Source organism: Caenorhabditis briggsae, assembly GCF_000004555.2.
Source record: "Caenorhabditis briggsae complete genome, chrV, whole genome shotgun sequence".
Taxonomy (NCBI): Eukaryota; Metazoa; Nematoda; class Chromadorea; order Rhabditida; family Rhabditidae; genus Caenorhabditis; species Caenorhabditis briggsae.
In genome coordinates this window covers 8,254,031-8,266,248 of record NC_013488.2, presented here as the reverse complement: position 1 = coordinate 8,266,248, position 12,218 = coordinate 8,254,031, and the positions used below count along the sequence as shown (strand labels likewise).

General features: G+C 41.9%; 3 protein-coding genes across 3 annotated transcripts in view; all 3 read right to left on the bottom strand.

Annotated features, from left to right (window-relative positions):
- The window catches only part of CBG08532, a gene marked incomplete at both ends in the record, with an annotated part of 46,699 nt that overhangs the window by 25,747 nt on the left and 8,734 nt on the right, over positions 1–12,218 (bottom strand). The window contains 3 exon segments of the mRNA XM_002636206.1: positions 7,901–7,982; positions 10,000–10,259; positions 11,649–11,757. Coding sequence (XP_002636252.1) covers positions 7,901–7,982; positions 10,000–10,259; positions 11,649–11,757 — 451 coding nt within the window.
- CBG08539 lies at positions 613–4,070 on the bottom strand (the record flags this gene model as incomplete). The annotated part of the gene is made up of 3 exons (XM_002636211.1): positions 613–1,095; positions 1,815–3,925; positions 4,019–4,070. 3 exons carry the CDS (start codon positions 4,068–4,070, stop codon positions 613–615), a joined length of 2,646 nt encoding a protein of 881 aa, XP_002636257.1.
- CBG08541 lies at positions 6,062–6,626 on the bottom strand (the record flags this gene model as incomplete). Its single annotated transcript, XM_002636212.1, has 2 exons — positions 6,062–6,246; positions 6,425–6,626. The coding sequence occupies 2 exons, from the start codon at positions 6,624–6,626 to the stop codon at positions 6,062–6,064; spliced, it is 387 nt and encodes a 128-aa protein (XP_002636258.1).

Genomic DNA, 12,218 nt, shown 5'->3' with positions numbered 1-12,218 from the left:
TCTAGAGGATCCCCCCCCTGGGATTTCCTGTGGTGATTATCGTAGAAGACCCACTTCTCATCTCCGGTTATTAGCCGGTCCAGCCATCGATCGCCCGCGTGGAGAGTGAGAAGAGTAATCGAATCGTCGACTCGGCGGTCAAGGTTGGCTTGAGTCAGGTGATGAGGTATGAATCGACCAAAAAGTTTTCTCATTCCAAGAGACTTCAAACCTTCAAGGACTGTGCTATGGTGAACTCCGAATGTGACAGCTAGTTCACGGCTAGATTGAAATGGATCCGATTGCAATGCGTGCTTCAGCTTGTCCAAATCCAACTCACGGGGTCTCCCAGAGCGATCCTTTTCATCGAGCGAGAAGTCATCTTTTTCGAAACGATGGAACCAATTGCGAATAGTATTGTAGTGAGGGGCATGTGTGTTGTACACATTCTTCAAGAAAGTTTCCGAATCCTTCATCGTGGTGTGAGATAGGAAGAGGTAAATCAAAACATGTCTGATGTGAATAGCAGTGGGAACAAACATATCGTTTCAATTACAGATGAGGAGCAGGGAAGGAAATGGGGACTGTTTATATGGAAGGTTCTTATCACCTTGTTATTCACTAGAGTCGATATCATACACAGCCTCCATATACGAGAACAGTGATTAAACAAACAGAGTGACAAAGACTTTCCCGCCAACCTAATAAAACTGATCGTACTTTGCCATCTTTAGATGGTAGTAGTTGAATGATGCGTGCCAACGGCCATCGATACCGTGGCAGATTCGGTGTTTCGACCAGCACCACATGATTCGGCTGGGGACTCTCTGTACTGTGTGACTTGGCTTTATATCGTGGGGCTTTGTTTCCCGTATAGAGTTCCTTGTAGAACTCTTCCCATAAGTGTAGACGAATGGTGTCAAGTTGTTTAAGGTATTCTCGAGTCTGGTTCTCGGTCACTCCGAGTTTGGCTGTGGTAGTTGTGAAGGGATTGTTTGGAAGTGACAATTCTGCCCTTGGAAGCAAGAAATCGATAGGGCGAACTGCTTCTGTGTCGGAAATACTGATAGGGTTCATTGTGATTGGTCTACTGTTAAGCAACTGTGATGTTGTGTCCTGAAGACACGGTTTCTAACCAAATTCCAGATTTTGTTTCCGACTGGGTATAGTCAGGTGTATCAATAGTGAGAATAGTAAATGTGTCGAGATGATTGGTTATCTCTGTTATCGGTGGAGAGTTTTCGAACGTATTTCGTTGGGAATTGGACATGGATGTGTGATGTATCCTAAAGACGTATCTTCAACAATTCTCCCACTTGGGAGAATATGACGAATGCTGGTGGTTAAAATATTAGGCAAGATATTTTTCCCTAAAATTAAGTCAATCTGTATAGAAATTGATAGTTTGTGGTCCTGTAGATGATAGAAACCCTTTGAAGTTTATCGTCCGTTGCTCATGGATGGGACATCTCAGCATGTGGGCTGCTGTTTTTGAAATGATCGAGGTGGAGGCCCCACTATCGACTAGTGCATTGACGAGTTGACCTGATGGGGTACAGAGTTGTATAAATGGTAATGTGTATTCAGGGTCAGACACCATTGATAAATTTACAGTGATAGTATTTTCTGAGTGATCTGATCCCAAGTGGAATATCTGTGGTGAATGTGTTGGAATAGTGGGAGGCTGGGAAGTGTTCCCGTTTGTAATGTGTGTAACTGTAGAATGTGAGGAATTTTGTGATGTGGGTGATGGTGGGCTCGGAATCGCTGTTTTAACAGTCAACTCCGTTGGACCGAAAAAACTGTTTGAAAGATTCTGTGTTCACGAGATTTACCATCTGTTGGAACTTCTCTTTTTCCGCACATATAGAAGTGTGATGACGATTCTTGCACACTGAGCAGGAATATTTCGATTTGCAATGTTGTGTTTGATGTGAGTTTGAGAGACAATTCAGGCAGAGTTCTTTCCGTTCAGCCGCGGATTTTTTGTCCTGAGGCGACAACTTGCACCGAAATGCTTCGTGACCTTTGAGACAAAATAAACATGATAATAATTGATAAGGCGTTTTAGGTCTCTCCTGGAATTGCTTCTCATGCTGTTGTCTTTCTTTGAAGTGTTGTTTATGATGATTTTGTGAGTGTGGCTTGTTAGAACTGGAGGATACATGATTGACCTCCGCTACACACACTTCCGTTAACGGGGTACTGCTGTTTTTCTTCTTTTTAGCCTCATCCACTGTTCTGTTTTCAGAGATCAAAGACTGGACAAGGGATACTGTCTGCATGAAGGAGAGTAATTTCACTCTGTTTTTCTTTACAACAGATTTCATGATGCGGAAGGGGAGCTTCTCCACGAAGAGATCTATAATGAGTGGGTCATCAACTGTAATGTCATTCTTTTTGAGAGAGTTCATCAGGCATACATGTTTCATAACGTCACGTGCCATCTGTTTGTAGTCCGTTTGGTGGACTGGCATTTTTCTGAAATCATCCATGAGATGTTTTCGTCTATCTGAGGTGCGATTATAAACAAGCTCTAGATTCTCCCGCAAAGTATTATATAAGTCTTCTGAGAGATCATCACTGGTTATCAGCTCTTGAGCTTCATCTTTCAACAAGCTGATCAAGATATTGAGTTTCATGATCGTGTCGATCCCTGGATAGTTGTGTACTAGGGACGTGAATCTAGTTATGAACAGGGCATACTCATCCGGATTGCCACTAAACGGATTGAGTGTGTTCAAAATGTTACTGATGTCAGTTGCTGGATAGCTGATGCTAAGAGTTGGTGAACAATTAACTGGGCTGATTTGTGGAGAACCCATTGGTGGGGATGGATAATGTGGGGACTGATGAGGTGGGGATTGATAATGTTTTTGTGCGAATGTGGCTTTCGAATCCACAGGTGGCTTATCGTCAGAATATGAGCTGTTACCTTTGTCCTCATTATCTTGGTTGATTTCCGAGATTTCCGAGGCCTGTTCTTTAGCCATAGTGTGCTGGTTTAACTGATCTTGTACTAATGACATATTATCTTGCAACCCTTCCAGTTGCTGGATAAAATGACCTTGTAGTTGTTTCATCTGTTGGAGTTTGTGCTCCGTTTTTTCAGAAAAGTTTTGAAATTTTTTGTCGAAGTTTTTCATGAAGTTGGTAAGTATGTCTTGGAGGATATCTCCTTGAATTGTAGAACCAGCCTGTGGTTCATGTGGAATTGTCCCTGATTGTGTAATAACAGGTAACTCTTTCAGATGCTCAGGAGTACTGTTGTGTTGTAACCCAGACGAAATTGCTTCTGGCTCTTTTGTAAAGAGTTTTTTAACCACAATTGGTGCAGCTGGTGGTTTAGTGGCAGCGACTTGGTAAGAGGAGTGTTCCTCTATCTTATCACTTCCTTCCGATTGAGAAATACTATGAAGTGACGGTAACTTCGAAATCATTTCCTTGGCCTGTGCCGAGATAACTGGAGTATCGTCGGTTTTCTTTGCAGGAACAAAGGGACCAGTCTCATTTTGCAAGATTTGAGTTATCTCAGTCAATAAGTCCTCCATAGATCCGGATAGGAGGTCGTAGTCTTTATCGGTGAGATGTTGTGATAAAGCTAAGTAATTTTTATTGCGTGTCTCCGATGAGGAAGACAAAGCGGTGTGTTTATCAATGAGGCTGAGAGCCTCGCTGTTAGAGTTGTTGAAAGTTGTTATGAACTCGTAGAGTTTTCGGTAAGATGCTTGGAGGACGGGTATGAAGTCTTCACCACGAACACCGTCTAAAATACGGCGAGCCTCAGCAATGAGATCGATGGCTTTGCTTGCTCGTTTAGTGAAATGTTGCAGCGTTGTCCAATTGTCATGATCCGCTGCAGTTCCTGTGGGGTTGCGTTTCGTTGAGGCAGACTTGGAACGGTGCGATGACGGACGACGAGTTGTGGACTTCGCAGATTGATGAGCTGAAACCTACAGTACTGGCCAAAAAGGTATTCGCAAACGGTTTTTTGAAAGTAACTTTGCTGAAACTTAAGGGATCGATCTGAAAATTTTACTGTGCATGTCGTACACGGTGACGACAAATTGCGTACAAGGAAATTGCATCATTTTCAGAAATTTTTTGTTTTTTTTCAATTTTTTCAATTTTTTCGTTTTTTCACTTTTTTCATATTTTTATATTTTTGGATATTATGGTTTCTAAGAATGTTGGTTTTGGCTCCTATGTATTTAAAACTGTTTACAGACATGGCCAGACCCCTCGGAAAAAAAACATCTCTCAGGACATCCGTAAAGCCATCGTCATCGGCTTCAGAAGTGGATGTTCAAGGACCTCTTGGCGCAGCAGTTCAATGTTACTAAACGTGCCATCGAGAAGATCTTGAAGCAGTTTCGGGATGAGGTAATATTCAAAAATAGTATAGTTATGGAAAAAAATGTTTAGGGAGCCTTGGTGGAGCGAAAATCGCCTGGAAGACCGCGTATCACGTCGAAGAACATGGATCGGAACATCGTCCGAGTTTCAAGAGAGGATCCCCAGAGGAGTTCTACGGACATTCAGATGGTCGTGAAGACTCCAAATGAAGTCACACCATCCCTGAGAACCGTCAGAAGACGTCTTCAAGATGCTGGACTCCATGGACGACGGCCAGCTAAGAAACCATCGATCAGCAAGAAGAACAGAATCGCCCGCGTAGCATGGGCCAGAGCTCATCTCCACTGGGGACGTCAGGATTGGGCTAATCACGTGTTCAACGACGAATACCACCTCCATCTGTTCGGTACTGACGGTATCAAGTGGATTCGCCGTCCGGTTGGATGTCGGTTCGATCCCAGCTACCAGCTCCAAACCGTCAAGCATGGAGGTGGATCGGTGATGGTCTGGGGCTGCTTCTCTGGGACTTCAATCGGCCCGCTGAGAAGAATTACAAGCATCATGGATCGCTTTGTGTATGAAGACATCTTGGAGAACACAATGAGACCCTGGGCAAGGTCTACTGTGGGCCGGGCGTTCGTTTTCCAACAGGATAACGACCCGAAGCACACCTCGAAGCACATCAAGGAGTGGTTCCGACGCCGCCACGTGGATCTTCTGGACTGGCCAAGTCAATCTCCGGACTTGAATCCGATCGAACACCTCTGGGAGCATGTCGAGAGACAGCTTAGAGGGGTTCGTGCCTCGAATGCCAACCAGAAGTTCGACCAACTCCAAGATGTCTGGCAGGCCATCCCGATGTCTGTCATCGACACCCTTCTCGACTCGATGCCAAGAAGATGTCAAACGGTAATCGACGCCAAAGGCTTCCCAACGAAGTACTAAAGCTATTTTATTCATTTTCTATTATTATTTTTCGTTTACCGGTCTATCCTAGATCTCAGAAGTCAAAGTTCCATTTACCGGTTTTTTGCAATTTTCATGAATTTTTCGATTTTTTTTCAATTTTTTGAAATTTTGACTATTCTTGTTGTTGAATCAGTTTCTTTTACCGTTTTAAACTTTGTCTTAAAATATCAGATTGATCGGGAAGTTTCAGAAAAGTTATGCTCGAAAAACTATTTGCGAATACCTTTTTGGCCAGTACTGTATGGTATAATATGCTGTCAAAAACGGTCTGTATGACAATGTTGTTGTGTGTAATTATATAATGAGGCTATCCTTTGAAGGATAGAAACGGGTCATAATCTTTGGAATGCAGAGCGACTTCCATTACACATAAAGACCGACATTTCAGACTGCCTTACGTACGACAGTAGTGACCGTTGAAAAGGAACTGTTTGTTGTTGAAATGTCGAAGTGATAAACGTCGGATGCACCAACTGTGGATCTTCGTAGGGCCCGTGAAAACCCACATTAGCACATGGACGATGCTCACTTTCTGAGTAAATTGTAAAGCAGTATTCTGGTGGATAATTACTGTCAGTTCCATGTGGGTAATACCCAAAATCTGCGTGAGATGGGTGACTGAATTGTGAATCAGGCAGTGTTGTTGTTTCATAACTTGTGATAGTTATGAAATTGTGAAAAGAAATACATATATATATATATATATATTTTTTTTTTTGTTTTGCGGTGATTCAGTTTATTGTGTAATCAATCAAGTTTATTGTGTAATCGGTGCTGCAATATTAGTGTGATGAGGTACGGACTCGTGATGGTTGAAATTTGTGATAAAGTGATTAGTACAAAGTTCTTTTCGCGATAATGAGTTGTGGCAACGTGGGGTTACCATATGTGGTGGGTGAGAATACTCTTTTGACCTTGTTGCCTTACTGCATTCTAATACGTCTGATATGATTAATAGCTTAAATTCCTTGCCACCGGCGGGTCTCTACGGCTGTGTGTACCGTAGAAATCCGGTCGATGCACCATGTTCCTACTCTAAGGCCGGTGGTCCAGAGTAAGAATGTAAGTACAAGGAATAAAAACTAATAATCTTTATTGTGAACAAATCGAGTTAACTGACCATGCCTCGTCGGTGCCATCATCTTGCCACTGACTTCCATGACTCGAGGAGTATTGGCCTTTCCAGTGGGTCCAGCAGTCTTCTTTCCAGCATTTGGTAGTTCGGACATTTGGTGCGAGAGTTGTTCGGGAGCAGTTGGGACGTTGGTCTTCAGAAGAAGTAAACTGATCTTTCTGTCGAATTCGTTTCCTTTTATAGCCATCAGAGGGGGTGGAGCTTGACGTGGAGGTCGTGGAGGTCAGGGCAGATTGGAAGATTGGAAGAGCTTGGTCACGTTGGAATTCACGGGAATAGATTATTAGTTGCAAGATTTTAGTGTATTTGAGACACGTGGAGTCTCTATAAATATTTGTAGTTTGTAGTCGTGCAGGAGGACTACTGCTGCCGTGACAAAACAAGACTCATAGTTTCTAAAAATCAAAACTTATTTTTCTCGCTTTTCACATGAATAAATAAGGTTAGGAACCCATAAAATTTCGGCTCCGTGTCAGATCGAAATCACCAATTTTGGAACCGGTTTGAAACCGTGGTAATGCAGGCAAATGGATGAATTTCAGATTCCAAAAAGCAATTTTATGGTTTTCAAAAATACACATTCTGAAAATCAAAAAACTCCAAAATTTTGATGTTCTCAAAATTCTTGAATTTTTCGATTTTCAGATTGTGGTGGAAAGATCAAGAAGAGAGCGAATAAGGAACGGGAGGCAAAGCAAAAACACGAATTCGCATATACTGTCATACGAACTTGCAAGCGATCCTTTATCTTTTTGATAAAGTATCCGTAAGATCATTTAGTTCAAAGAGGATGGAGGAGGGAGGATCAAATAAGATCGTTACAATGGCGATCTAGTATGAAAAGAGAACGTTCCGGGAGGAGAGAAAAAGGTTCGAATTCTTTCTCATTAGCCCGATCATGAGTGACTGCCTATTAAATCTTTTTTTTTTTCGAGTTCTGAATATTTTAGTGTTGAAATTTACAAAATAATGAAATACGGCAGTAGTACCATCCTTAATTTTCAGTGGATTCGTTTATGTATTCCGAGAATGATCAGGATCTTTGAAAAATGATCGAGAACAACAAAAATCAAAAATAAAATTTTATTAGAAAACAACATGCAATGCTTATTAACAACAATTGATTTGGGAATTCCAAACCATACCCGTATTTAGAGTGGAAGTTGAAGACATTCTACAGCTGTAACTGTGGGATCATATACCACTCCACCTGGTAGCTCCGTAATATATTTCCAATCCCCAACACGACTGTCACATGTGACTTCGACAGTTATGTTTTGGACGTTATCTAGGTTTTCTTTGGCTTGCTCATTGCCATTAAATTCCATGTTGACATAATATTCATCAATTGCCATACATGAAATTTTCGTTGTGGAAATTGTGTCAAGAGTACCCGGAATTTGAGTTGATGTGAATCTGAAAATTGTAGTTAAAAAAGAAATGTTGACTGATAAGTTATACCCGAAGTTTGTTACATCAACGTTTAGTTGTGGACTTTCATTATCACCCTCTCCATACATGATAGTCGTCGGTGAGCAAGCATCTGAAATAAATAACACATGAAACAAGCTAGTAAAGACCAGTCACTTACTAAGTGGAGTTTCTTGAACCTGAAGACAATTTACGTTGGTAACCATACGTGTGTATGGGGATCCATTGTCTAAAACGGTAGAATATATCCAATTCCCATCACGACTGTCACATGTGACTTCGACAGTTATATTTTGGATGTTATCTAGGTTTTCTTTGACTTGTCCGCCTCCATTGAAATACATGTGCACATAATAGCCATCAATGGCCATGCATGAAATTTTCATCGTTGAAATTGTTTCAGTAGTATCCGGAACTCGAGTTGATATGAATCTGAAAATTGTAGTTAAAAAAGAAATGTTGACTGATAAGTTATACCCGAAGTTTGTGACTTCCACATTTACTTGCGGGTTTTCAACTGCTGCATACATGATAGTCGTCGGTGAGCATGCATCTGGAATAGTATAAAATTTAAAACAGGACAAAAAAGACCAGTTTCTTACTGAGTGGAGTGAGTGAAGCCTGAGGACACACTACGGAAGAAACCGTATGAGTGTATACGTCTCCATTATCTAAAACGGAAGAATATATCCACTCCATAGTACGACTGTCACATGTGACTTCGACAGTTATGTTTCGGAGGTTTTCTAGGTTTTCTTTGACTTGTCCATTCTCTTGAAACTCCATGTTCACATAATAACCGTCAATTGCCATGCATGAAATTTTCATCGTGGAAATTGAATCGAGAGTTCCAGCGATTTGAGTTGAAGTTAAACTGAAAAATATTGTTTGGAAAAGTTGATGGCCAGTAGGTGATACCCGAAATAAGTGACACTGACTGGTCCTTCCGGATTAGTAGGATCGGTAACGCCATAGGTGATTTCTGATGCAGAACATGTTCCTGGAATGAATCACACATACAATTTTTTAAAATGAGAATAGGAACATACGAAGCTCGGGTGGTACTTCTGTGGTAACCACTGGTATACTAGGAGATTGAGTTGCAAAACATGCCTCTACGAGTTTAGGATTTTCGAAAACAAAGTGTAAAGTTATCAGGAATAGTAGAAACCGCACCATGATGTAGGAAATAGGAATTCTCGACGATAAACTCGCACTTTTAAAAGAACAGAATAGAATGAAAAGATCACGAAGAGATTGAGGAAGGGAGGGGGGAGACAGTAAGTCTTATCTTTTTTGATGTAGTCCTCATGAGGGAAGCAAGTTCCAAAAGATGAACGGACAATGAGTGAACGGAATTGCGTCGTTAAGAAGAAGGTTCGAATTATTAATTCTCGTTAGACAATGGTCGGCGGACGGCATCAATCAAGTATGCCGAAGATGGCGTATGTAGTCTTATCATGAGATTATGATGGGAAAGTCGAAATTCCTTTCTAGGTGTTAGAAACATTTTAAATCTGTAAAGGTTCTTGTAAAATGTTGTCGGAGGTTTCGCTATGTTTACATGTGCTAGGTTGTTCCAAAAGAGTTTATACTTTCTTGGCATTTTTCAACAAAACTTCATTAAAATTCAAATTCGGGTCGTTATACGTTGGTACGATTCGAGGTCCAAAGAATCTGTAGGTTTTGGTGAGTGGAAACGCTGTGCGCAAATGCTTAACATGCACATTTTCTGACGAGTTTCTTCTTTTCGATCGATTTCTGGAGTTGGACCTTCCTTGGCCCACCAAAGGATTTTTTGTGAAAATTCGATCGGATCGAAAACTTTGAGGCTCAATGTTTTTTATTGTTTCCCGAAGATACGGAAATCGTTTTTATCCTCAAAGGTTTTTGTAAAATAAGAATACCAAGAGATCGAGGATTCTTCTAATGATAACAATCCGATTCACATTAACCTTGACAGTATCATTAGAAAAAATTGAATCTCTAATCTGCTTTGTACATCTTATAACAGAAAAAACGCGGAATAACATATCAACTTGAAATTATTATTTAAAAAATTCCGAGAAAATTGAACGAGGTATCAAAACAACCTGATTCAAACAATTATGAGAAGTATCATCCTGCATTAGGTGCCTGCTGACACGCAACTGATCTGATGTCTCTTGTATGAATTACACCACTAACTTCAGCCGCATAAATCCAAACTTGATTTGCACTGTTGCACGTGACATTAACAGCAATCGTCTGAGGAAGGAACTGCTCAACGAGCGGTCCTCCTTCGTTCACATTAAACTGCATGAAAACATTGTAATTATTGATCGCTGAGCAGCGGATAATCATAGTGGACATTGTCTCGCTAGATCCAGATATTGCAGTATACGAGTAGCTGAAAAAAGCTGTGTCTCACTGGACTAATGCAGTTTGCAATCCACTATATTCTACAGGGTCCGCCAAAATTACGTGTGCAAGTGTAGATGACGTTATCTCCAGAAGTAGATGCGAGATTAAGACGAAATTTAACAGATAGTTTATTTCAACGCTTGAAATCATAATTCAACAAAAATTATTCGATTCTACCTCCTTTGGCAGCGACCACGGCACGAAGTCGTCGAGGGAAGGCATCAATGGTGGCACAACAGGTATTCGACGGATAATTTGTCCCATTCCTCAGACAACGACTTCTTCAGGGCCTCGATATTTGCATGAGGTCTTGCGCAGACCTTATTCTGCAGAACTCCCCATACGGAGTAGTCGAGCGGGTTCAGATCAGGCGACGAAGCCGGCCATTCGTCCTTTGGTATGAAGGCGGGGAAGTGGTCCTTGCACCACTGTTGAGCCATTTTTGCGGTATGAGCAGGCGCTCCATCTTGCTGGAAGATGTATTTCTTCTGACCGAAGTGGTTTTGAGCCCACGGTAGCACATGCTTCTCCAGAATCTCCTCAACGTAGTATTTTTGGTTGATTTTCACGCCTTTATCAACGAAAACAAGCGGACACTTCCCATCATAGCAAACCGCTCCGAAAACCATGATGCTCGCAGGATGAGAGGCTCGATGGATTGTTTTACCACGCTCAGCTGCTTGTTGAATATTTGTGGCCAGCACTCGGTGGTTTTGGCTATTAAATTCAGCCTCGACACTGAAGAGTTTCTCGTCCGAGAAGATGGTGATAAGATGATCCTTTTTGCGCGTGCCAGCGAGAAGGCGCTTCGCTTTGATGAGCCGTTTCTCCTTATTGGCTTGGGATAGAATAGCAGCTTTTGTTGCTCGATAAGAGGTCATCTTCAGCTCTTTTCTGACAATTCTCCTCATTGATGTATAGGAGATATCCATGTCATCTGACATCTTTTTCATGGAACGACGAGCATTTCGCCTGACTTTCTCCCGGACGGCCTTGACTTTCGCTGGAGTTCTTACAGTCCTCGGTCTTCCTCTTCCCGTACGGTCCTTGAGGTGGCCAAGCTGGTTGAAACGACGGATGGTCGCGAAAACCGTGTTTCGGTGCACTCCGAGTCGTTTAGAAATGTCTCCTGTGCTTAAACCTCGCTTGTAAAAGTCGACGATCAGAGTACGATGAGGACTTGCCGCTGTCATTTACCTAAAACATAACCGATTGGGATGAAACTTGGCAAACTAATAAATAATGAAATAATTAATAAAAATTTTAAAAAATTGCGCACCAAAAGTGCGTCAGTGCGCAGCGCCATGGCGTCAAAGTTGTGCACACGTAATTTTGGCGGACTCATTTTAAGTGGAACCCTTTTTTTAACTCTTACCCTGAATATGTGACTTCCACGTTTATTTGAGGGTTATTGTTGTCTCCACGATCTAAGGCGATCAGAGTGGGAGAACAGGCGTTTAAAACTGTAGTGGTAGTGGCAAGTTCTGTAGTTGTGGTGGAAGGTTCCGTAGTTGTAGTGGAAGGTTCAGTAGTAGTGGTTGAAGGTTCCGTAGTTGTAGTAGAAGGTTCCGTAGTTGTAGTGGAAGGTTCAGTAGTAGTGGTTGATGGTTCCGTAGTTGTGGTTGAAGGTGCTGTAGTGGTAGTGGAAGGTTCCGTAGTTGTGGTAGAAGGTTCTGTAGTTGTGGTTGAAGGTGCTGTAGTAGTAGTGGAAGGTTCCGTAGTTGTGGTGGAAAGTTCCGTGGTTGTAGTAGAAGGTTCCGTAGTTGTAGTGGAAGGTTCAGTAGTAGTGGTTGAAGGTTCCGTAGTTGTGGTAGAAGGTTCTGTAGTTGTGGTTGAAGGTGCTGTAGTGGTAGTGGAAGGTTCCGTAGTTGTGGTGGAAGGTTCCGTGGTTGTAGTAGAAGGTTCCGTAGTTGTAGTGGAAGGTTCAGTAGAAGTGGTTGAAGGT